The 27,440-nt window shown below is 43.0% G+C and overlaps 1 protein-coding gene across 1 annotated transcript; it reads left to right on the top strand.

Annotated features, from left to right (window-relative positions):
• Positions 1 to 670: 670 nt before the first annotated feature.
• LOC137090552 (calpain-1 catalytic subunit-like) lies at positions 671 to 27,282 on the top strand. Its single transcript, XM_067454514.1, has 12 exons — positions 671 to 927; positions 1,037 to 1,115; positions 2,745 to 2,887; positions 3,001 to 3,134; positions 3,394 to 3,568; positions 7,647 to 7,718; positions 7,979 to 8,064; positions 10,031 to 10,102; positions 10,197 to 10,357; positions 10,522 to 10,688; positions 23,736 to 23,941; positions 25,936 to 27,282. The coding sequence occupies exons 1-12, from the start codon at positions 700 to 702 to the stop codon at positions 25,973 to 25,975; spliced, it is 1,563 nt and encodes a 520-aa protein (XP_067310615.1). The 5' UTR covers positions 671 to 699; the 3' UTR covers positions 25,976 to 27,282.
• Positions 27,283 to 27,440: the final 158 nt, after the last annotated feature.

Here is a 27,440-nt window from a genome sequence, read left to right on the forward strand (position 1 = left end):
CCAACGAATTACCTGATGTCACAAACTGAAACATTTGAGTACCAAGCAGATTTTTTTATGCAACAGCTCACATTCTATTATATTATAACCATGCTTTTGGGTAAAAAATGATTACAAAGTTATTAAATGAAGATTATTTTCTGTTTAAGTCAGTCTTTTAGTGAGATAAAGTTTGGAATGTTGTAATTCGGGAGCAAGGCATTTCATGGGTGTGACGCTTCTACAGTGACAAGCTTATCAAGTCTTCTGAATGGCTGAAAAACAATCCATTTAAACAGAATAAGGGGGTGGGATGTACAGAAAAAAAGAAAAACAAGTCCACAGGTGTCGAGTATAAAACCCGAGACACAGTGTGAGAAAGCACTCTTTTAGGGTAACTTCCTGACCAACCAGATTGTTACAGGTAAAATGTGGGTTATCACTTTTTATTGGTTTTAATTAATTCTGCACAATAAATCTTTTGTTAAAACATGACAAACAACTGCACAATGCTAGACAAGCCTTAACTTTTTTAATTTTATGTTTTGTTAATGATAATTGAGTATTATGCTTTATGAGACAGGTAAGTATATGGTGACAGGGGCAGGATAATCTGAAATGAGAAAATCCCTGTCCAATTTAATGAAATAACTTCCATACCAAATGTGAGATTTTTTGTTTGTAGTTTGTCCTTTAGAGAAAGACCTCTCTGAGTGAAAAATGCCTCCTCCTCATAAGCGCCATGACTACACGACTGATCATGATGTGGGTTCTCCATCTAATCCTATGGGGTTCCTCGATCAGGACTATCAGAAGCTGCTCCACGAATCTCTCAGTAGAAACGAGCTGTTCGTGGATGACATGTTCCCTCCAAACAGCAGCTCTATTGGTACTCTGGATAAAGAAGTTGATCTGGACTACAAGAACATCAAGTGGAAGAGGCCATCAGTATGTAAACAATATTCATTAAAAATAATAATTTATATTTCTCTGTCTTCATATCTGTGGTCCAATTAAGAAGTGTTGAAATTATACATTGGTTATTCTGTCTAAACAGGAATTAGTGTCAAATGGTAAACCTTTCTTCACTGTTGATGGAATATCCAGGTTTGACTACAAACAAGGGTCCAAATTAGGTAAGTTTAGGTTTATTTGATTACAGTTTGGCTTAGATTCTTAGTTTTTTGGCTTTTAGTATGGATATGTTAGCCTTACTGTTATCTATAAGCTCTAAGTATATCCAAGTGAGCTCTAAAACAACGGGAAAAAAATTATTTGGAAGATAAAGCGCATGACGCAGGAGCGTTTAGGAGATATCCGAATCCACTTTTGCTAGTTAACGATGGAAAAAAATGTTGTTGCGCCAGGCGCATGATCTAAAAGTATTGCAGTCTCTTAATGAATCATGGGTGTGTTTTGGAACAAACCAGAGTCTCATCCCCCATTCCCTTTGAAAGTTGCGCTTGCACTATCGGGAATTCGCTATTTAAAGACTGAACGCTTCTCCAGAGAGGATTTTTAACATTTAAACATGTTTGTGTGCTGCTGCGCGTCCCTGTGTGTAGTAATCAGAGAGTAATCAGAGTCTACATGCGCTCTGGACCCACCTCAGATAACTAACGCACCCTTTAAATAACACAAAAAATACTGCGCTTTTCACTTTAGAGCAGGTTTTCGTTGGTCAGTGGCGCAGCCTCAAAAAAGCAACGCACCAACAATGTGCCTAAACCCAAATCGGTCATCAGTTCCCACAATTACCATTTTCTACATGGTGAATGGTGTTACATGGTTTTATTTTACATGGCTTCAGAGTTAATCGCACACTCTGGATTAAACCTGAGTTGAAAGAGAATGTTTATACCATGCTTTGAGAGACCGTTGAACTCAATCTAAACCAGGTTGGATTTATCTGGATTTGTCAACTCTTAACCTATTCTGAAAATCAGAGTTGGTTCAGCTAGCTTCATAGCCTGACAAGCCAGACCCACATCAAGATGTTTGGTCTGGAAACTCACCATTGACGGCTCAATCCGAGGGGCGGATAAACGGTTTTCAAACTCCCTCTGCACGCGATAGGATAGTGCTACACCAACCAGAGCAACGAAGGTGAAACAGAGCTCGTTGACAGATTAAACATTCACCGTATCGGGTCGGCAAAACTCAGAACACATCTTCTAAGAATGACTTCAGTGCCGTTCTTTGTTCTTTTCTCAGAGAAAAGCTTAACTCCAAGTCTTCCAGAGTCGCGGTCAAAGCTGATTCGAAAGATCGCCGTTCGCCAGTTTCTGTGTTTACAAGAAGCACGCAACGCAACTCGGCTGTCGTCATTATGGCCCCTCCCACCAACTCTATACACGATGTGATTGGCCCAGCAAGAGTTAGGGGAATACAGCTCAGAAGGGTATTGAGAGTTGCTAGACGACACTTGTGGGCAGATTAGATTTGCTGCCGCTAGGGTGCGTCTAGATTTCTAGGCTACTAGCCTAGGCCTCATAAAATAAACATAAACAGCATAGCGAAAGTAAAGCGTCAGTCCCTCATGGACAACTGCTGCATAATCGAAAACAAATCAACAACATCGTTAGGTCTGGTCCTCTCTCGTCTTCTGCTGTCGTCACTCCTCCTTTTATCCTCCGGAGCTCCTCCGCAGGACTCTCAGACCGGTATGGCGTTAACATTCACACCACTGGCCTCGCTCCATTCACATTGTTACATTTGCCATCGTTTGTTTTATTCCATTAGTGAAAACTCTTATTTGTGTTTAGGAGACTGTTGGTTTTTGGCTTCAATTGGGGCTTTAATCTCGACAGATGAGAAGCGCTCTTTTATGACAAAAGACATCATAAACCAAGTCATTCCAGCTGATCAGTCATTCAGCAACAATTATGCAGGGATATTCCACTTCAGGGTGAGATGAATCAGATATATTACTGTTAATGAATCTTTGAAGGAATTTGATGATTAGGAAAACATGTTTCCTCTTTCTAGCCCTTCATCTTTTCCTCTCTGCAATTTATACAGTTCTGGCGGTTCGGGAAATGGATTTACGTTGTCGTTGATGATCTACTTCCAACAGCCGATGGCGATGTCATTTTTGTTCATTCAAGGACATCTAATGAGTTTTGGCCTGCCTTACTGGAGAAGGCTTATGCAAAGTAGGGGGCAATAGATCCTTTGAAATAAACACTGAATTCATTTACTTATTGTTTCTTGTCTCAAGAATATTGGTCTGTGATTGAATGCATGGTCTTTTCATTTGATTCATCTCTCTTCATGTAATTATATGTTGTTTTGAGGAACATTTTAAAGTGTTCAGTAACAGACTAACAGTGAATGTGTAAACAGGGTATATTGCATCATTTTTGTTAAACATGTCTGTGTTGCATTTACATTTTACCATAAAATGGTTGACAGGGTGTGCGGATCCTATGCGGACCTGCATGGTGGATTCATGCCTGAGGCCCTGATGGACTTCACTGGTGGGGTGCACATGGAGTTTGTGCTGAATGAAGCTCCTGCTTATCTTTGGGACATTATGGATCGTGCAGCCAAGTCACAAACCCTTATGGGCTGTGCTAGTTACCAAGGGGTAAGAAACCTACTGACAAATATTTCTGTCATAAACCTTTATTATAGAAATACACTGCCTAGCCAATTTTTTTTTTTGCTGTTTTGATTTAAATAGGCAAATGCTTAAAGGGGTACTTCAGCGCTGGGAAGATGAATCTGTATTTAAACTGGGTCATTAATGTAGTAGATATGTGAAATTATTTTTGAATAGACTGAGAAAAGACAGAAAATGTATTTTTGTCTCATGGAGATGAAAGACAACAATTCCCAGAATGCTTCGCTGCCCTGTGAGGCCATTCCCAAAGCCACCGCTACTGGATTACAGTGACTGAGTTTGAGAACAGACACTACAATTAAATACTGAACGTGTCTGTTCAATATAATGAGTGAGTCACCGCGTGAGTGTCACAGCACTGAGCACTAACTGCAGGAGTCAGTTTACATTTAACATCATAATCTGATGAGCTTTCGTCATGAGAGCTGAGGAAATCGCGACCACATTCGCGGCATATAGTAACAACTAGGGTTGCCACCTTCAATACAGAAAAAATAAGGGACGCCTGCCGGTGGCCACACCCCTCGGGGCCACGATGACCACAGTCCCGATGGTGTGCCAGTGCAGTGGTCGTATATCATAACTTAAAACCTAATTTGTATATATATATAAAGATTGATACCAGTGGACATTATAATAGGATATCTGCTATTGAAATCAGTGTGAACAGATGCACTCAGTATAATACACAGCTATGACAATGAAAAACAAACTCAACTGCTGTAACCTAGAGGGGAGTAGGATAAGAAATTGCAAATTAACTTGAGTAATTTTATAGTGTTGTGAACAAAGATTTTGACTAAAATATTTGTCATTGTTTGCAGTAACACCATCCAAACAGTGAAACCACACCTAAATAACTGAATATGATATAATATCTACAATCATTTCTTATTTTAATAAAACACTAAACAACATTTTTATTTTTGGTAAGTTAAGTAAATATATTTATGTATTATTCCGTTTTTATAGTCTATTGTTAATTCTATAGTATTGGATGATGCAATTATAATTTGTTAAGCATAACAAATAGTTGTTTATTTTATTCCTAAAAGGTCCTATTTTGATTATATATATATATATATATATATATATATATATATATATATATATATATATATATATATATATATATAATCTCTTATTAAAGTAATGCTTGTGTCTGACTGTACAACTCAACCTTAATAAACAAATCATGCCATAACATCATTAATGTAGCCTACATTATTAACATTATTTCTTAATAGGCAGCATTTATGAAATCTAACGTTATCAATCAAAAAATTGAGGTGATAAAAAACAAAAAAAACTAAAAAACATTACACTGTCTGCCTCAGGAGATGCTTGAGGTATGAAGAACTGTGCGACAGTGCTTTGATTTCGGTGAGCTCTTGCATTTAGTGAATGTTGCTCTCCCGTTGCGTGCTGTCTCACATCTGACAGGCCAGCGTGCGCCACTGAAAACACTCGCCGACAAATAATTATTGTGCAATTGGCTTGGTATTCATTGCCGCGGACACTTTCCAGCCAAATATTTATTTCTTCCCACTCTCGTCTGTACCTCTGCATCCGCTTGCGTTTCTGCTCTGAAACTTTTACAGCTGGACGTGGAGGTATTTGGACCTGCCTCCGCCATCGTTTCAAATGGATTCTGCCCATATAGAAAATAACCTATACCTCTTCTGACTCTGATTGGCCGTGATTCACGACCCGTGAACCTGAAACAAACCAACGACGGCAGCGACCCAATTAGGGGCAGAATAGGACGTGTCTTCTTCACACAATGCGGGTGGACCTATGTAAAATACGGGACAAATCGCGTCCCGTATTGCTTTGATACGGGACGCATCATTTTTCCTGAAAATAAGGGACGATTCCGTATTTCAAGGGACGGGTGGCAACCCTAGTAACAACGCGTGTTCAGTCTGGCGCATTTTCAGTTCATGTGTTTGGAAGCTTAACTTTCATAGAAATTAATTTGAGAAGTTAAAACACTTAGGGCCCTATCGTAACGATCTGAAACGCAAGTGTCAAAGCACGAAGCGCAAGTAACTTTGTGGGCGGGTCTCGGCGCTGTTGCTATTTTCCCGGCGGGATAAATGGCTCTTGCGCCCGGCGCAAATCTAAAATGGGTTGGTCTGAAGTAGCTTCATTATTCATAGATGTGGTTTGGGCGTAACGTAAATAAACCAATCAGAGCTTCATCCAACATTCCCTTTAAAAGCAGGTGCGCAATTTCCATTATGGATTGCTATTATGGTGTATTTACCAGGCGCACGCCAAGAGCGGTTCACAGCCGAGGAGACTGATGTTCTTGTAAGAGCAGTGAAAGACAGAGAAGTTGTGTTGTATGGGGTGGGAGAAACCCACCCAAAATAGCGTCGATTAAACAGTTTTTTCAGTTTTTCAGTTGATATTTTTTTTTTTCCTGGTTCTTAACGGACAAACCAATTTGTCAGATGTCCTTATATTCATATATGTCTTGCCACTATTGGACAAACAGGCCTGAACAGGCCAAACAGTACGCTTTCAAACGAACTCTGGAGCGGTTCGTTTGTGGTGAGAACGTGATCCGACCTCGAACAGAACCAACTGCAAAAGTACTGATCATTTTTGGACTTAACCAGCTGCCGTAGTTAGCTGCCCTGATATTGTGTGCATGACATTATTACCTGATAGATAGTTGGAAATATTTTCGGGAAGATGAGCATGTCAAGACTAATTAATGCACGCCTCTGCTTGAAGTGATGAGCGATGCGCGCTCGCCGTCTGCAGTGCATTAGAACGTTGTTTTCACGTCGCATCCGTGCTTCATTATAGAAATGTATTGTTTGCATACTGTGGTAAATACATACAGTGTAGTAGATTATGGCCAGGGACAAAACTAACTCGCAGTTGTCTCTCCATAGTGTTATTATAGTTTGCTGGCTTTGCCTCTTCTGTTGGAATTTTCACACACGTAAATTCTGACCAATTGAAAAGCAGTTTAGGAAATACGCCATGGCCAATGAGTGATGTGGATGTTGTCACGTGCGTGCGTTTTGGTTCGTTTCAACTGGTTCGGACCAAAGCAATCAGTGTGGTGTGAAAAGGAACCAAAAAAGCTGAAAAATGCAACAATGTATAATTGTTTGCCCTTGGTTCGGACCAAATGAACCTGACTATAGATGTGAAAGCACCCTTACATTGCTCTCTGTCTCAGCATAGTTCAGTTTCCATGCCTGAGGTTGCAGCTGCGAGCTGAGGGCTGTGAGTGCGATCTCCCATCCCCCATGCGCGGAAATGGCTCCCTCTGCTGGCTGTAGTCTTCAGCCTTTGGCCAAACATTCCTCCTATGACACAAATATCATCAGTTTGCGTCATTGGATGAATTTTTCCAGAAATAAAATGCATAAATCTCTGGGGAAATGAGGGGGGAAAGCACAATCATTTGAATATACTCCAGGGTTTCTACTGATACAAAGCCACATGCTAATCGCTGAAGTAACCCTTTAAGAGTCTATGACTGAATCATTATTGCATTGATTGTTATGTTTCTAGCGTGGTATCTGTTTGGCAACAGTTCTTCTAACCCTAAAGGATGGAGTGTGTAGCTTTTCATTTCTTAAAAACATTTTAGTAAGACACATCATGGCCATATTCCAGGAAGACAATCTCACTGACAGATTTAGTGATTTTTTTTGCTGATACATTTACACTTTGTGTAATTTGTATTGTCTCACATGACTTTGCTTAAATAGGTTGACATGTGTTACGTATGCATAACAATTTTGAAGAACAATAAGCAAATAGGGTTGGTGCTAGACTGTCTTTTGACTGTGGACAAGGCTAGAGTTCAGGTTTTATGTGAATAAGTGTGAAGTAGTTTGATTTCTCTAATGCAATTAGAAAGTAAAGCTTTACAAAGTTTTAGATTAACATGTTGAATCCTTTGTGCAACACCATTCTGGAAATGGCAAAGAATGGAAAATGGCTCAGATCGCAATTTACAAACATTATAAACATTGATGATGTGTGTAATCTTGTTTGTTTTTGATTTTAGGAATCACTTGAAGCTGTGTTATCCAATGGCATCATTGGGGATCATGCTTATACTGTGACAGGAGTTTGCAAGGTAAAGACCACAGAACATCTTCATCTAGTTCCACAAATTCTATTTGCTACAAAGCCACCACCAAATACTTGTCCCTTTAGCCTTCCATATTCTTTTTTTGTTGTTGTTGGTTTATCCCCACATACCATCTTCCTGATTATGCATGCATATGTACTTTTTGTATGTTAATGCCACCTCTAAATTATTTATGTATAAACTACTCTATTAGCTGCGCTCTTAAATGTTAGTCTGACAGCATCATTCTTGGTTTTGTTGAACAGGTGATGAGTAAAGGAAATCCAGTTAATCTGGTGAGAGTGTTAAACCCATGGGGACATTCTGAGTGGAATGGAGACTGGAGTGACGAGTAAGTGATGTTTATTTGCTTTTATGTATAGAGTAACAGCTTCAGTATTTTATTCATTATTGACAAACTGACATCTATGATGTCGCTGTTGGGCGGAAACCTCGTATCAACAATCGTACCCACCTCCGCTGTAGATCGCTGCAGTTCATCCAGAGTGATCATGGGCCTCTTGGCTGCATCTCTGTTGGCATATTGAAATCTGCATATTTGTGATATGTTTATCTTTTTTAAAGGGCATTTTTAACCCTAACCTTACTTTATATTCTTAAATTTGATCTATACATTCAATTAAAATAAGACACTATAGGGCTGTTACCAATCAAATTAAATAATTTACACTGAAAAATTACAACTGTATTAAATAATGTTGTGAGATTTGTCTTTTTAAATGAATGAGACATTTTTGAAAGTATGTTTACTTGAATCATTCAGTAACGCACACTAGTGTTGAATCTTTGATTCAACTGATTCATTCAAACACCGAATCATTCAGTAAGGCACACTAGTGTTGAATCTTTGATTCAACTGATTCATTCAAACACTGAATCATTCAGTAACGCACACTAGTGTTGCTGTGAGACGTGTTATGGTTCTGCTGTTTGGAACTTTGTTACTTAGAATATTTGTTTGGAAATATTTTCGCTACTGAAATGAAACAAAAACACTCCTGCATCTAAAATGTAAGTGACTTCATCATGTTATTTTTTTTTATGGAGCTTTCATATGAAATCAGTGTCATTTTCAGTCGTGATGGTATTCAGGAAAGCACACTCTTGGTTGAGGGATGTTGTTTAATTGTATCATTGGTTATAAATATAAAAACAATATATACATTTTGAATGTTTAGCGCAGTTTCTCTGTGTGAGCGGTGTTCATGCTTTTTGATTTATCCTGGTGAGGGTGCGCGAGCGTCAACAGCGTGAAATTAATTGTTATCGTCAGTTTAATAGATTTGTGATTTTGTCTATATTTTTTTTCAACCTATTTTTAGGACACAGAACCTTGTCTTATATTCGGGTATATACGGTAGATGAGCGACTCTCACAGTGCATTGTGGGTATTCTCTAGCTGTTGAGCGTACATCAGTTGTAGTACACTTGTTTTTGCAGTGCATTGTGGAGTTGAATAAGTGCACTCAATAATGTCCACTACGGTTTCGGACACCACTACTAATGGCTGTCCCATCAAATAGCACCCTATTTACGGGTATAGTGGGTGATTTTGGACACAGCCCATGGTTACCCTACGGTTTCCCTAGATAAGACCCTTTGAAACTGCATTGATTTGGACCTTCAACATTTTGGTTGCCATAGAAATCTATAATGTGGAGAAAAATCATGGAATGTTTTTCTAAAAAAAACAAAAACTGGAAAACACGTACACCTTGGATGAGATTGGGGTGAATAAAATATTAGGAAATTTAGTTTTTTTTTAGTAAACTAATCCTTTAATAATACAACGATTCATGCAAGTGTCTGACCATATAAGCCACACTATCAACTTTGACAACGCAGTGTTTAATTATAAAAAAGGAAAAGTGTTTTTTCCTTTTCCTGAAAAGTACCATTTTTGGAGATATGCGCCTGACAGCAACGATATATAAGTGTTGGGTAATGCATTACAAGTATGTTACAAGTACAAGATATGTAATCAGATTAATTTCCCAAGAAACCAGTGAAGTAAAGCATTACTTTCAAATATACTGCAAAATATGTTACTTTGTTTTCCAATTTGAAGAAAGTAAGAAAAAGTAAAGCAACAGTAATATAATGCATTACTTACCATAAAAGGTAACTAATGCAATTTTGTAGGGAGTAATGCAATATTGTATTGCGTTACTTTTAAAAGTAACTTACACATACACATACTTAAATGTTTGTTTGCATTTGTTTTGCTATATGATATCACAGGGTTGCTGTGTTTGCTGGCTTATATTTTGTTTGTATACTGTACATAATTCTTTCAGATCATCTTTGTGGGACACAGTGAGTGAGGAGGACCGCAAGTGGCGTGAAAAACTTGACAATGGGGAGTTCTGGTAAGCACTGATCATGTTGTAATATATGACACCTTAATTTACAATGTATGAATCACATATTGGGTATGATTTGCTCCGGATCATTGTTTTGCAGGATGTCAATAAACAATTTCACCAAAAACTTTGAAAGCCTGGATATCTGCTGTCTCTGTCCTGATTTTCTGGATCGATCCCCTGGATGTCACTGGAAATCACAACGCAATTTTGGCAAATGGATTGCTGGGACTACAGCTGGTGGTTCCATGGACAACAAAGGTGTACATGTGAATATAGTGAATATATAATATAATTATCTAGTGATACATATATTATAATTAGATTATGTACAGATGTTGGTTTCAGTAATCAGACTTTTCTCACACACTTTATGGATTTACACATTGTGTAAAGTTGTTTTCAACTATTTTGCTGTGTTGCAGAGACTTTCTGGAAAAACCCTCAGTTTCGTGTGAGGATCGAGGAGCTTAGTGAGGACTGTACACATGAGGAGGATGCTGAAAACATGCTGGTGTCGCTCATCCAGAACCACGAGAAGAGACACAGAAGAAGCCAAAAAAACTACTGGATTGGCTTCTATATTTTTAAGGTTAGTATTGACAGATGTATCTCTGCAAGTACTAGGACAGTGATCTTAATAGGAATTTACAATATCTTCCTCAACAGTGGGAGAATGATGGTCATGGTCATGCTTTTACCTCTGTAGCTATTTACATTTAGACTTATAGAAACGTCTTGGTTACATATGTAACCCCTCGTTCCCTGAAGGAGGGAACGGAGACGTACGTCAGAACTGAACCGACGAATGGGATCTTACTTTAGAGACCAATCCTACTTCGAGCGTTTAACAACGAGCCAATGAAATTTGGCATGCGATCCACACATTCCACGCTCCGCCCCGCGGCGCGGGTATAAAACAGGAAGTGGAATGGTAGATCAGCGCTTTTTCTGCTGAGGAGCCGAGAGGTGACCGGACTCCCAGCGGAAGCACAGCACCTGGCGACGGGACGTACGTCTCCGTTCCCTCCTTCAGGGAACGAGGGTTACATACGTAACCGAGACGTTCCCTTTCAGTCGGTCACGTTCGACGTACGTCAGAACTGAACCGACGAATGGGATCCCTATGGAAAACGCCAGGATGCTGGCCCTTCCAGCGTCCTGCTTGAGCACACTGCACCGTCTAGTATGGTACGGAAGTCAGGGCTCCAAGTAGGGAGTACAGTCACTGCTGTTTCTGCAAGACCCACTCAGAATGACTATGGATAATGCTGGGAAGCGTGGCCACCTCAGAGAGAGGGTACGCTGCGGTGCCACGTCCTTCAGGGAAGGAGAGGTGGCGGAATACACATAAGGACTAACCTGGCAGGGTAGTGCAACATATGGCAGTCTCTGGGGTGGTTCCAGCCTGATTGAAGGGGGGAAAGAACACGCTCAGAGACGCGAAAGACACGGGGCTAGCCCGGAGGGTAGCTGGTACCGTGGAAGAATACACATATGGGGTTGCCGTGAGGGAACCGCTACATATGGAACCCAGCCTACAGCCACGTTTCACAAGCATACGGGTGCAGGCCTGGCGTCAGACGGTCCACATCGTCTGACACCGAAGGGGTGACAGAGGAGCTCGACAGGGTTAGCCGGTTTCCCGGGGAACACAACTGGAGACAATGGCCCTCATTTATCAAAAGTGCGTACACCAAATTTCCAGAGTCCTCTGATGTCCAGTCGATCGCAGGCGAGCGCTATACGGCGCCACCCACGACTTTGTGAGCTCCTGATGCACTTCCTGCAAGAAAGGCAGGGATGCTGAGAACCAGCGCGACCCGTCCCGAGAAACCAATCATCCAACCGCGAAGGTTCGGGAAAGGTGGAGGGTTCCACTCAAGCCCGACACTTGCGGCGGCCCGGGCAAGCATAGCCGTAAGCACCGGGATGGACTCGGGCAACGCTGTCACACCCGAAGGGGGCAGCGAAGCCGAATCTTCATCCTCGGAGCCCATTAGCTCATCCCCCAATGCAGCGACTGACATCTGGTCCTGCGGCGGAGCCCCGAAAGAGACGACTGTAGCTCCACGTGGGAGGTCAGCACGCCCTTCCGAAAACTCCACCGGCACAGTGGAGGGGGGAGGGGCCCGAGGAGCCGTGAGACCCGTCGGGTTTGCCCTGACCGTCACCCTCAGGTCCCCACCAAGGTCATCAGCCAAAGTAGCAGCCCTCTGCTTTGCAGCTGGAGGACCGCTAGATCGGGGGATGCACGATGGCGCTCCACCTCTTCTGAGGTACTGGAGTCTGGACCGTAACACTGCGATGGACATATTCCCGCAGTGGGAACATGCCTCATCCACGAACGCAGCCTCAGCGTGCTGTCGCCCAGACACGTGAGACAACGAACGTGCCCGTCAAGCGGAGACAGAAATCGACCGCACCCAGAAACACATGGTTTGAATGACATCTTGAAAAAGACGCAGGGTCAAACCGTTTTGCTCTTTTGTGAATGGAAAGCTGCTCTTTTAGTGTGCTGAAGCACTCAGGGAGATGACCGCGGCTCCACACAGTTCGTTCTGCAAGCCTGTGTGAGCTCTCAGTGATGTGTATGTGTGTGTAACGCCCAGCGAACCAACAGTTTCGAATGGGAAACGCTCAGCAAACCAACAATGCTCTTTTATCACTGATCAGACGGTCTCTCATTGACGTGCCGTATCACCCGCACTGGCAGACTCTCAAACGCTTGAAACTTGACTCGTAGTCAAAACACTCTCCGTAGAAACAGTAAAGACTGCTCGGCTCCGAAGTAGAAAGCGCTGATCTACCATTCCCATGTTTTATACCCGCGCCGCGGGGCGGAGCGTGGAATGCATGGATCGCATGCCAAATTTAATTGGCTCGTTGTTAAACGCTCGAAGTAGGATTGGTCTCTAAAGTAAGATCCCATTCGTCGGTTCAGTTCTGATGTACGTCAAACGTGACCGACTGAAAGGGAACTGAGGGTATGTTTACATGACAACAATGTACTAAAAACTGAAAAGGTTTTCCTTTGCATTTTTGCATACAGTCCCTGACAAAAGTCTTGTCGCTTATCTATTTTCTAGAAATACCTGATATTAACCTGACTTTTAATTAATTCATTGGTGTTAGAAATAGCTCATATGAAAAGCTAAAACCCTCCCAAATTATGTTTAATGCACTGAAATAAATAATTTTCACAGAAAAAATATTTATCATTTAATCAAGACAGAAAGGTCAAATTTTGGCAAGACAAAAGTTTTGTCGCCTATACAGAAATTGAACAAATTTACTGCAAATACAAAAATATGTTGTATAAGTTGTGGTGCTGTGAGATCCAAATTTAATATCTTGTATGACTTCCATGAGCTTGAAGGACTGCATCCATGCGGTTTGGCAAGGATTCATAAAATGTATTGATGAAGTCATCAGGAATAGCTAAGAAAGCAGTCTTGCATGGCTCCCAGAGTTCATCAATATTCTTTGGTTTCGTCTTCCATGCATCCTCTTTCATCCTACCCCACATATGCTCAATGATGTTCATGTCTGGTGACTGGGCTGGCCAATCCTGGAGCATCTTGATCTTCTTCGCCTTGAGGAACTTTGATGTGGAGATGGAAGTATGCGATGGAGCACCGTCCTGCTGCAGAATTTGGCCTCTTTTATGGTTGGGAATATAAGAGGTAGCTAAAATTTCTTGGTATTTTAGACTATTGATGTTGCCTTCCACCCTGCAGATCTCTCGCATACCCCCACTGGATGTAACCCCAGACCATGATTTTTCCGCCACCAAACTTCACTGTTTTCTTGGTGAATCTCGGATCCATTCTGGCTCCAGTAGGTCTCCTGCAATATTTGTGGCGACTGTGGTGTAATTCAACAGAAGATTCATCTGAAAAATCCACCTTCTGCCACTTTTCCTGCGTCCATCCTTTTAGCAGGCTGTGGGCCTTGGCAAATGCCACACGGTTTTTCAATTGTCTTTTGTTTAGTGCTGGCTTCTGGGCACTGATTCGACCATGGAGGCCATTTCGAGACAGAATCCGACAAACTGTTCTGGTTGACACAGGGACTTCAGGTGACCAGGTCTTGTGGAGCTCTGCTGCAGTGGAAAATGGGCCGGCCTTGGATTTTCGAGCCAACAAACGGTCCTCTCGAGCAGTTGTCTTGCAGGGTCTGCCTAACCTGGGCTTGTCAAAAACGTCTCCAGTCTCTTCAAATCTTTTTTTTATCCTCTGTACTTGACGCTGAGACACATTGAAGGTGTCTGCCACATCAGCAGTGGATCTGGTCTTCAGCCTCTTGATAATCAAAACTTTAGTCTCAGGGTGAATCTTAGGCATGTTTGCAGAGGTCTATTTGCAGTTGATGTGAAGGTCTAGCGTACTGGGGTTCTTTTATACACACTTGAGACCTAATTGATCCATTAGTCACAGGTGAAGCTCATATGACAAGGTGACAACATTTATGTCTTTGCAAAAATTGACTCAATGGGCTTTACCTGTAACCCTATTTACGATATAGCAACAGAGTGACAGGTAATTAGTTATCTTCAATAGTATTTGGACCAGTAACAGAAGATGCTAAATCTTTAAGAGCCAGTGGTTTGACACCAATAAAGACAGAAACCAGTAATTTGCGTTATTGTGATCACTCTTTGTTTACCAATAGGAACAATAACAAGCAGTGTAACGATTTAGTTCAGAGAATGTACATAAAGAAATAAGAAAAATAATAAAGCCGGCATAAATTCCCCTTAAAACAAAAGAAATAAAACCCAAAAAATAGTCTTATTGCTCGTTGGGGCCCTTTTTTCTCTTTGGTTGAATCAGTGTCGTGACAGTATCAGTATGCCAGTGCTCGTGGATCCTACCACACAATCCGTGAAGGAGGGAAAGTGAGACTGCGCATAAACTTATGCTCGTGGGTCCGTGGCTCGCCACCCAACGTACGCTGGGAATCTTTCGGGGGTTCAGGGTACGAACATCCAATCTCCATTCAACCGGGAGGCTTCAACTCCAGGCCTGGAATGACTTCCGATCCATGTGCGTCACTGGAATGAATCTGGCAAAAAACCTGACCTATGGGTTGGCCAGAGGAAATCCAAAAGCTCATTACATTCATATTCTGTCTCATGAATTATCACCAATCAATAACATTCCACTTTAAATCAACCGGTTCAAATCATGTTCTCAAGAAGGTTCAGTCGCACGACAATATCATGTATCAAATCTAAATGTTTATAGTAGTGAACTATAAATATATCCTAAAGTGCTTTTACATCCATACTCATTCATTTTAAACAAACCCAATTTCAAGTATTAATGGTTATTGCTATTCGAGTTAGTAGCATCTCACAATACAAATACAATACAAATAAGAGCTACAATTTGTGCAAAACAGATAATGCAAGAACATTCATAGAGATCTATGAGGTATTGGTAAGGCTCAGCGTGCTTTATCATCCCTTACTGCACCGGTAACATTAAGGGAATGCACTAAAAATTTGACCTCTTAAATCACTGACAAGAAATTCACATATATATACTTTAACACTTTTTTTCCTTTTACACACATAGTAAACATATTGATATAGAAAACAGCATCTCTTACAAACCCAACTGGAATTAAATCCATTTTTGCAAGGATAGCAGGATAACTAGGCTCACATTAGCAGCATTAACATCGTGATACAGCATTGAGTAGCTATTACAGCTGTTAACAGCCTTTCTAAACGGCAGCTTATCAACTGTTACAATTTACAGCATAATGAGTTCCTTTACAGGTAACCTAACAGGTCTCAGAGTTTCTCACTCACCGTTGAGTCAATGAGTGGGTCTCTCTAGTGATGGGACATCTGAAGCGAGGCTCCGGAGCTTGTGTCGAGCAAAAAGGGGCGTTCCAGATGAAGCCCCGATTCGAGGCTTGTATCGTTTCCGTGAAAATCACGTGACGATGACAAACGAGGCCTCGTTCCCTTTCGGGGAACTCGAGCTGCGTCGAAACGCTGTGAGAACGCCTCTGCGTTAATGCGTCGTGAAGCGCCTGTAGAACCATTCCATCGGGAGATCGATCGTCGCCGACGTGATGACGTCATCAACCGGAGACTATAAAAGGTCCGCGAACACAAACAGGAACTAGCTTTTGAGCCTTCAGCAAGCGATCTGTGTGAACCTGTCTGTCTATTTGGTGTTTTTGTCTGTCTATATCCAGAGATTTTCCACCCTTTTGTTAAATATTGCAGTATATATTAACAAACAAAGAGAAAATAAAATAGATAGAGTAAAATGGCGAGTGAAAGCAGCTTTAAGAGGTGTGTTCATCCCTGCCCACGCTACATCACGAGCGGGGATACACACTCTCTTTGTGTAGCCTGCTTGGGAGCGCAGCATGCCCAGGCAGCCCTCGAGGGGGCTGCTTGCGAGCACTGTGAGCGTATGCCACTGAGAACGCTGCGCTCCCGCCGGGCACTCTTCGAGGAGGGTGCCTCGGCTCGTGTTCCCCGCGGCTCTGGTCCCGCTGCTGCCGAGGCAGAGCGGTGGCTTCAGTCGTGGGGTTCACACATGGACTTTACAGAGGGGTTTGAGACGGGCCCAGCCTTATCTCAGCCCTCACCTGTATCGTCCAGTGTCTCGACTCGGGGTTTGGAAGCCCGCTCTGCGGTCTCTTCCTCCCTGGGCGGGGCACCGGTGCTCCAACTATCCAGCTCTGAGGAGGTGGACGTTGAGAGCATCGCGACTGAAGACTCGCCACTTCAGTCACCCGCTAGTGAGTTGAGGTTCTCACGAGAGCTGTGGCCAGGTTAAATATAAAAATAAGAAATGACTGGCTGGCTGAAATATCTGAATCCCATCGAAATCAGAGAAAACGAAATTAGATGAGCGATTCCTGCCCTCTCGTGCAAAGCATCAACGTCCTGCCATTCTTCCCTGACCTGCACACCGAGGTGTCTAAGTCATGGAGGAAACCGGTATCATATAGAGTGTTCAGCCCACATACATCTGCATATAGTAATATATTTGGGCTGAGACACTATGGTTATGGGGCGATGCCGAAGATCGAAGAGACGCTTGCGAGCTATCTCTCGCCTTCAGCTGCATCGTCCCTGGCATTTCCCCTCCGAAGGAAATCGGTGCTTACCTCAGCACACGGTACCCGTCTTCCTTCGGTGCCCACAGGGGGCCGCGCTGCTAACCCCGCCGCAATGTCAGGGCGCAGAGGGTCTCCGCGGGCCACCTGAGGGTGGTCCGCCCCCTCCTCGGAGGGCATGCGAGCAGTCAGGTCAGGTGTTCCCTGCCGGTTCGCCGTTTCAGGGCACTGCACTCGCTGCTCAAATTACACCAGAGGCCAGCCTCGAGAAGCTGGTTCCCTTAGTTTCCCCTCCGTGGGAAGACGGTGCTTACCTCAGCATACGGTACCCGTCTTCCTTCGGTACCCTCAAGGGGCCGCGCTGCCAACCCCGCCGCAATGTCGGGGCGCAGAGGGTCTCCGCGGGCCACTTGAGGGTGGTCCGCCCCCTCCTCGGAGGGCAGGGGAAACAAAAGGACGCTGAGGGTAGTCCCCTCCGAAGGGAAACGGTGTTTACCTCTGCCTACGGTACCCGTTGTCCTGCAGCGCCCTCTGGGGGCCGCGCTGCCAACCCCGCCGCAATGCCGGGGCGCAGACGGTCCCCGCGGGCCACTCGAGGGTGGTCCGCTCCCCCTTCGGGGGGCTCCCGAGCAGTCAAGTCAGTCGTTCCCTGCCGGTCCGCCGCTTCAGGGCACTGTGCTTGTTGCTCAAAATACACCAGAGGCCAGCCTCGAGAGGCTGGTTCCCTTAGTAGATTTTCTAGACGAGTGGAAACGTCTATCAAATATATCTCAGTGGGTCCTGCAGATAATAGAAAAGGGGTACGCCATTCAGTTCAGAAGTCGGCCACCTCCTTTCTGCGGTGTCCTACCTACAGAGGTGGGCCCGGAGCAGGCTCTGGTAATGGCACAGGAAGTAGAGACACTCCTGCAAAAAGGGGCTATAGAGAGGGTTCCCCCTCCCAGCAGGGAGTCTGGCTTTTACAGCCGTTACTTCATCGTGCCGAAGAAGGATGGGGGCTTACGCCCGATATTAGATCTGCGGCTATTGAATCGCTCGGTGGCCAAGCTCAAATTCAAGATGCTTACACTCAGACAGATTGTAGCGCAGGTCAAATCGGAGGATTGGTTTGTCACCATAGACCTCAAAGATGCGTATTTTCATGTCTCCATCCTTCCACATCACAGGAAGTTCCTGAGGTTTGCCTTCGGGGGAGAGGCATACCAATATCGTGTACTTCCCTTCGGTCTAGCACTGTCACCCCGCACGTTCACCAAGTGTGTGGATGCAGCTCTGGCGCCACTGCGTCTACAGGGCATCCGCATACTGAACTATATCGACGACTGGCTGATTCTAGCGAATACAGAGCAGATGGCGGTTCAGCATCGAGATGCTGTTCTCGCCCACATGTCGAAGCTGGGGTTGAGGCTGAACGCCAAGAAGAGTGTGCTTTCTCCGGCTCAGAGAACCACTTTTCTAGGTGTGAACTGGGATTCGGTAATTATGCGGGCGCAATTATCGCCAACACGCATAGCATCGGTCCTGGCAGCCGTCAGAGAACAGAAGCTAGGCCGGGCCGTCACTGTGAAACAGTTCCAGAAACTGATAGGTCTCATGGCAGCAGCGTCCAACGTGATACCTTTTGGCCTACTGTACATGAGGCCACTGCAGTGGTGGCTCAAAACGAAGGGGTTCTCCCCGAGGGGAAATCCGCTCCGCACGATCAAAGTCACGCGGCGATGCCTACGTGCTCTGGTCATGTGGAAAAACCCGGGGTTTTTATCTCAGGGTCCCGTGTTGGGGGCTCATGTTCGTCGCGTAACGCTAACGACAGACGCCTCTCTCACGGGCTGGGGGGCGACCATGAGTGGTCGCTCGTCCCAGGGTCTATGGCAGGAACATCAGCGGCACTGGCACATAAATCGGCTAGAGATGCTCGCAGTGTTTCTTGCATTGAAACAGTTCCTGCCCGACCTCAGGGGCCACCATGTGTTAGTCAGGACAGACAACACGTCGGTGGTCGCCTACATAAATCACCAGGGGGGTCTGAGGTCCCGTCCTTTGGACAAATTGGCACATCGGATCCTCCTGTGGGCCCAGGGGAAATTGCTGTCAATCAGGGCAGTATATATCCCCGGGGTCCTAAATCAGGAAGCAGACAGCCTGTCGAGACAGGGGCCGAGGCCCGGGGAATGGAGACTCCACCCAGAGGTGGTGGAGCTCCTATGGAAGGTTTATGGGAAAGCGGAAATAGACCTATTTGCTTCGGCGGAGAATTCCCACTGCCCGCAGTGGTTTTCTCTGACCCATCCAGCCCCGCTGGGGCTGGATGCCATGGTACAGGAGTGGCCGAGGCTACCTCTGTACGCCTTCCCCCCGATTGTCCTGCTTACAGGAGTTCTGGAGAGGGTACGCCGGGGCGGGGCCCAGGTACTTCTAGTGGTTCCGTACTGGCCGACCCGAGTATGGTTTTCGGACCTGATATCTCTCCTGGAAGGCTCTCCGATGGAGATTCCGACCAGGAGATTCCGACCAGTCTACTCTCTCAGGCGGGCGGGAGATTCCTGCACCCACGCCCGGAGATGTGGAAACTGTGGGCCTGGCCTCTGAGGGGGCTAGGCTCATAGAGGAAGGTCTCTCGGCCGAGGTCGTAGAGACCATCCTTCACTCCAGAGCTCCGTCCACGAGGAAACTGTACGCTCTGAAATGGAAACTTTTCTCAGCATGGTGCAGAGAACGCCAGTGGGACCCAGTTAACTGCCCGGTTAGTACAGTGCTGGAGTTTCTGCAGGCAAGGTTCTCGGCAGGGTTGACCCCCTCCACAATAAAGGTGTACGTGGCGGCCTTGGGTGCCTTCCACATCCCTTTCGGTGGAGTGTCTTTGGGAAGACACCCTCTGATTACACGTTTCCTCCGTGGCACTTTAAGGTTGAGGCCTGTGATGCACTCGAGGGTCCCAGCATGGGACTTAGCCATTGTTTTACGGGGCTTGTCCGAGCCTCCATTCGAACCCTTGGAGGAGGTTTCGGATAAGTTCCTTACCCTCAAGACGGTATTTTTGTTGGCTATTTCATCTCTAAAGAGAATAGGAGATATTCAGTCCCTGTCTGTAGGGCCCTCATGTTTAGAGTTTGCGCCTGGGATGGTGAAAGCATTTCTGCATCCCAGGCCGGGTTATGTCCCCAAGGTTCCTACGAGCCCACGGGGCCCCATCACTCTTCAGGCGTTCTGTCCTCCTCCTTTCACGACGTCAGACCAGGAAAGATTGAATCTGCTGTGCCCTGTCAGGGCTTTAGATACTTATGTCCACAGAGCTGCCCTGTGGAGGAAAACTGATCAGCTGTTTGTCTGTTTCGGGCCCCCTAAGAAGGGGCCCCAGTATCTAAGCAGAGGATGAGCAAGTGGGTGGTCGAGGCCATCTCACTTGCTTATGAAGCGGCCGGGCAGCCGTCTCCACTGGCTGTCCGGGCGCATTCAACCAGGGGTATGGCTGCTTCAAAAGCACTTTTGTCGGGGGCTTCCCTCCACGATATTTGTAACGCGGCCGGATGGTCGTCTCCTTTAACCTTCGTCAGGTTCTATGAAGTAGACCTGGCATCTACAGTTGGGGCACAGGTACTCTCGTAACCGTGTGCGCTTCGGCTTCACACATACGAGACACTTGGTCCTATGGCGATGTGGGTATAAGCGTTCTCACAGCGTTTCGACGCAGCTCGAGTTCCCCGAAAGGGAACGTCTCAGGTTACGTATGTAACCCTAGTTCCCTGAGGGAACGAGACGCTGCGTCGCCCTGCCATACTCCCGGCGTGCCCGTGATCACTTACTTCAGGCTTTATCAGAAGCTAGTTCCTGTTTGTGTTCGCGGACCTTTTATAGTCTCCGGTTGATGACGTCATCACGTCGGCGACGTCATCACGTCGGCGACGATCGATCTCCCGATGGAATGGTTCTACAGGCGCTTCACGACGCACTAACGCAGAGGCGTTCTCACAGCGTTTCGACGCAGCGTCTCGTTCCCTCAGGGAACTAGGGTTACATACGTAACCTGAGACGTTTTCTGTTGAATACGTCATTGCTTCATTCTGAGTATCGCTTTCGGATACAAGTGGTTTGAAACCTCGCGGCTCTTGTGGGGTTTGCAGTAGGCATTTGCATTGGTGTTGAGGTGTTGGTTGTATAGTAGCGATATCATTATATATCATAGCTTGTATTATATATTATATTACATTTTACTTAGTTTAGTAGATTATTAGAGTAAATTGTACATAGTTCAGTAGATTAATAGAGTAAATTAGCCTATATCTAGTTGTATATCTAGTAGTGTGTATACTACGTAATTATAATTATAATATATATTATATATATTTTTAACATGAATGTATAACCCGGGGACATAAAAGTTCCCCCAATTGAAGAATCACATATATATATATATATATATATATATATATATATATATATATATATATATATATATATATATATATATATATATATATATATATATATATATATATATATATTAGTAGTAGGCCTAGTGTTATTATATATATATATTATATATTATTGCTATTATTATTATTAATAATATTATTATAAGACTAGACTGTATTAGGGAAAGCTTTCCCATCCCTGTTGCAGTTTGCTGTTCCACAATTCCAGTCCCATAAGCACTGCACTCACAATAATTTATTTACAATCATTCTGGGCATTCACTCATCACTAACCCAAAGAACTACTGAATAGTTGAACACAAAGTTGTGTGTTTGTGTGAGTTGTGTGTGCATAGGTTAATACAAGCAGAGTAAAATACTTTATTAATACACCGGCAATAGAAAAAGGGTGTGCCCACACTATGATAATTTGGTTGCTCAGGATGAATAGATTTGTGTGCGATTGATTGCTTTGCACAGCAGGTGTCACTAGGGAGCACACTGTTTCATGAGGCTTCAGGTAAATGAACCTTTTGGTGAACCAATGGGCTGGAAAGCCTCAGTGGTTCAGGAAGCCTCATTTGGCCATCACTAGGTCTCTCTAAAGTGGCTGTCTGATCAGCGGCAGCCGTCTGCCGATCCCGCTCTCTATAAAGTGTAAACATGACAACATAGCCTTCATCATATGTTTAACATCCTCATTTAATTAATGAAATCCCGTTGGGGGGATATTTTTGTTTCTTACCCTATGGATGGCAATTTATTTAGAATTCAGCTAGGCAACGAAACAGCCATGCAGTCTTTCGGTCAGGAAGTAGCTAACAGGAAGTCAAGGCGGAGCTCGGTCACCTGAAGTTTTGGAGTTCAGTGATTGGTCAGCTCCGCACCAAAGGGAGCATGGGAATTGTAGTGCGAACAGTTTTTCCAGGGGGAAAATCGCTCTTTTTCCATCTTCTTATGCATTTGATCACTTATTGTAGATAACGTTTTTCTTTTCTTTCTCTAATACATAGAAGATGTACTTTGATTAATTAGTTTAAAACATTTATCTCAAGACTCGATTAACTTTAAGAAATTGATTATTGTGCCAAGACTTCGTTTTAAGACCTGGCTACACTTTACCAAGCTGTGAATATTAGAATACTTTTTGAAAGTTTAGTTTTTCACTAAAACATTATCACAAAAGCTGGTGGGATTAAAATGAGCCATTTCTTGTAAAAAAAATCTTGATTAGAAATATATTTCAGCGGCACTTTAGTCAATTTGTACACAAGCGACAAGACTTTTGTCAGGGACTGTACATATGACAATGTTGTCAACACAATCCCTATTTACAAGGATTCGCAAAAAACACTAAAGATGCAGTATTCAGCTGTCAGGCCAGTAGTTGGCGCTGTTACTTGGTAAAGAAATATTACCCACCTATAGACTGAGCACTTAAAGGGGTACTTCAGCGCTGGGAAGATGAATCTGTATTTAAACTGGGTCATTAATGTAGTACAAATGTGAAATTATTTTTGAATTTGGTGCCTTCTAGACTGAGAAAAGACAGAAAAATAATTTTTGTCTCATGGGGATGAAAGACAACAATTCCCAGAATGCATTGCTTCGCTGACCTGTGAGGCCACTCTCAAAGCCACCGCTACTGGATTACTAGATGACTTTCCCACTGCGTTCATTTTCATAAAATCAGTTCAGTTGGAGAACAGACACTACAGTTAAAAACTGAACGTGTCTGTTCAATATAATGAATGAGTCGCCGAGCGAGTGTCACAGCACAAACGCAAGCAGGAGTCAGATTACAATCATCGTGAGAGCTGAGGTAATCGCGGCCGCGGCGTACATTCACAGCATGTGTTCAGTCTGGCGTGTTTTCAGATCATGCTTTTGAATGCTTACAAAGTCATATGCTAATCGCTGAAGTAACCCTTAAATGCACATGCACATGACATCCCCGTTTTAACAAATTCACATTTTTGTAGTTTACACTTGCACTTTGAAACCTGGATTCAAATGCTTGCATTTTTGGGCCACCAATACGCTGTTTCCTTTTAAATAAACAGCCAAAACGCATATACTCACAAATATTTGACTAGGTCTATATAGTATTGATTTACTATTGCATTCTTCTTTAGGTGAGAGGTGAGACTGCGAAGTTCTCAGCTGAATTCTTCAAGGAAAAAAAACCTGTTGCATTGAAGACTTTTGACAATTTGAGAGAGGTGACAGAGTTTTTCTGGCTGGAGCCAGGAGAGTATCTGATTGTACCATGTACGAAGAATCCTGGTATAACGGCCTCCTTCGTCCTGTCTATTTTTTCAAAGCATGAGACACACTTTGAGTAAGTTGTGGTGCAGTCAAATTTTGCTTTTCATTTTGAAAGTGAAAAAAGCAAAGACTACCTAGGCCAACAAACACACAATCAAATATCCTGTTAAAGGCTTATTTGTGTGAAAAACAACCATTAAAGGGGTCATGAACTCGCTTTAAAAAAAAACAACGTTTTAATGTTTTAAGGTCAACTTATGATGTTTGCATGGTTTTTACATGCAAAAACATCATAATGAGTAAGTAATAATAGGCTATTTTCTACTCTGGTTTTGAGCCTATAGTTCCTGGAATCCTCGGTTTTTATGGGCGGGCCGCACTGAAGACTTGGAAGTAAACGGTATTGCTTGGAAGTTCTTGGATCTGGTTTAGCTCCACGTGGGCCTGTGTTATTTATCTATAATATGTCAGTGGGCGGGCATAAATAGGCGTTCATCTTCTTCGGTTAAAGCTACACTATGCATTTTTTCTCTCCGCTAGAGAGAAAACAAAGACATAGTTTGATGACGCCAAGTTTGAGCTCAGAATCTTGGGACATGTGGTCTTCACCTCACAGCCAATGGAAAATAATCAGGATAGGGGTCAGGCAGAAATCATGTTCATGGATGTGGTTATTAACGTTACTGTAGTTTGAAGCAGAGCAGGAGCGAGTGTTGGGGAGCTGAGCACGGCCGCTGGAACGATTGTTGCGCAACACACAGCTCGCGAGCAATGACAATGATGACGGGACACAGTCGCCTGCGCCATTTCCGCTTTTACAGTCATGAGATAACGCAGCTTTGTTTATCATATCAGATACATTTAGGTGCGTTTAAAGTCATGTTATGACGTTACTCTGACTGTGTGTTCAGAGTAAAGTGCTTCTGCAGAATAAAACCGGAAACCGAGGGTAACGAAGATATGACTGCGTGAGGATACATTTGATTCTTCATGTCACTAGCTTTAAATAAGCATCTTCGCTGCATAAACGCATCCAGATGGATATAAAAGAATGCAAATAAAGTTAGATGGTAGCAAATGTGACATTAAACGTTTGGGTCAGACTTGCGTGTGATTTTGTTACATTGCTTTAACTGGTTTTTCATCTGCTACTAATGGTAGCATCCGCCTCGATTTCATTAATACAGCCACTAGTCAACAAATAAATTACTTTATAGTGATAGTAAAGCAGTTACAACTGTAGTGTATATAACATACCGTTTTGTTGTCCGTTTTAAATCCGTTTTTGAAGTGTCCTGCTCTGCTGCACACAATCTCACGTGTCAGTCACTATAGCAACGGATGCAAGCTCACCATGGTTGCGCTTGCACATGCTTGCTTGCAGTCTTTCGAATTTATTATGTAGTAAGTAACAAAAATGCTTTGGGAAAATGTATCGGAGTAAAAGTATACATTTTATGTAGGAAATGTAGTGGAGAAAAAGTAAAAGTTGACAGGAAAAAGTACAGATTCTCCCCAAAAATATTACTGATTATGTGAAGAGCTTGCAGCGGCACTGAAAATCCAGCAGCGCATTGAATACATTGTATTGTATTGTATTGTATTGTATCATGGGGAAACACTGTATTGTAAGAACTCAACCTAACAACATTACACTGGCCTTGTGTTTTTTGGATATTTTGCTGCAAAAATCCTGCATAATGCACCTTTAAGGCAGCGTTTTTTTTTACTGAACTCCGATGCCATGGGGATACACATTCAGGATCAAGCTGTCAAAAAAAAAAACTTTGACAAACAAGTACATTTTAAGCTCTGAAACTTACAGGATATTCTTATATTACAATGACCTTTTATATATCAAAAACTCAAGTGAAAGTTGATTTCTCGATTCATGACCCCTTTAAATAAATGAATATAATACAATATACATGGTAGAATACAGTTTTAATTTGAAGAAGTAGGCAATGCAGTAGTTTGGTATATAAAATTAATTTGATGTATTCAGTGATTCGTATATCCTGGGGTTTGTCTGTTAGCTTCTGTCATCTAATGTTCTTTTTCCATCAGATACATTGAAGAGACTGAGGAGATGGAAGACGATCCCTAAAGAGAGTGAACCTTTCATACAAAATGGCTTCTTGGAGAAATAAGTCAACTTATGCCTTGCCACTTTTTCTTTGTTGATTCATGCTCACTTCAGAATGGGTATCAAGTTAGAATGTTTCTTAAAAAAAAAATCAGTTTATATTATCTCTATTTACAGCACATAACCAAAGCTAATGTATTCTCTGTCTGGTGCTTGATTTACTGTGTAGTTTTATAGACCTACTTTTCGGTAACACTTTATTTTACTGTAGTAATAACTATAAATTATGAACAATTACATGCAACTAACCATAAAACAAAACCCAATTCTGTCCTCTAAGCATATAGTAAGTTCATGCAGTTAATTATTATTGCTTAGTACTTAAATGCATAATTACTAGTTAACATAGACACCTTAAAAAATGACCTTCTTTATATTAGAGAATTTCTTTGTTCTGCTAAACAGAAAGGAAGATAAGGGAAGAATATGGGTAATCAAACCGTTGTGGGGCACATATGACTTCCATTGTATAAAAAACCTCTCAAAAACGATTTGGTTGCCAACATTCTTCAAAACATTTTCCTTTTTGTTTATGTTTTGGTGAACCCTTTAGGTTCACACACTTAACAGGCACATTTCACTACATACAGCCCACCAATCTAACAGTCCATTTAACGCCTCAAGAAACAACTTGCTAAGTTATGATATCACCCTTGATGGTTCAGTGGTTAGTTCTATGTTTTTCCACCCACACTTTGAGCTGCTCATCTCTCACATCCATCCCTTAACACCATCTAACCCGCACAGATGCCCTTTCTGGTGCCACCGAGTCTCATACAACAGCAGTCATAACATGTCTGTCATGCCCATGATAATAATAAAACTTAATGACATGCAGAATACAATTTTGAATGAATTATTCAACTAGCAATATAGCTTGATTGGCAGGAAAATATACAATTTAAAAATATTTTGGCCATGGGTCCCCCTGCTTAAACCATAGCCACCTGACCTATTCCACTCACTCAAATGTCCGTTTCATGCTTTTATGGGCACAGTTTGTCTTTCACCTGCATCATCAGGTTCCTCCTCACTTATAGGCTGAAGTAACAACATAATGCAGAACATTGGTCTGCTCCATCCATATGTGAGAGGCTGCAGGATGATTATACTGAGCAATACTTTTGTTGTCCAAGCAAAACAATTGTTGTCCATGTTTTTGTACTAAAAGAACTGCACTTGATTTTCTGTTATCAGGAATTGGTGTCAGACCCTAATTTAATTGTAGATGATGTGTCCAGGTTTGACTACGCACAGTGGAGTGTGTTAGGTAAGTTTGAGTTATTTATGTACTGGTATCATATGCTGTCTACTATACAATGTTTCCTGGGCCATTGTTTTCCACGCAATTCAATCTCAGTGCCTCATCATAACAAGTGAACTGGCATCATGCACAATATGATGTGAACTTTGCCTAATAATATAC

The sequence above is a fragment of the Pseudorasbora parva genome, chromosome 10, assembly GCF_024679245.1.
Source record: "Pseudorasbora parva isolate DD20220531a chromosome 10, ASM2467924v1, whole genome shotgun sequence".
Taxonomy (NCBI): Eukaryota; Metazoa; Chordata; class Actinopteri; order Cypriniformes; family Gobionidae; genus Pseudorasbora; species Pseudorasbora parva.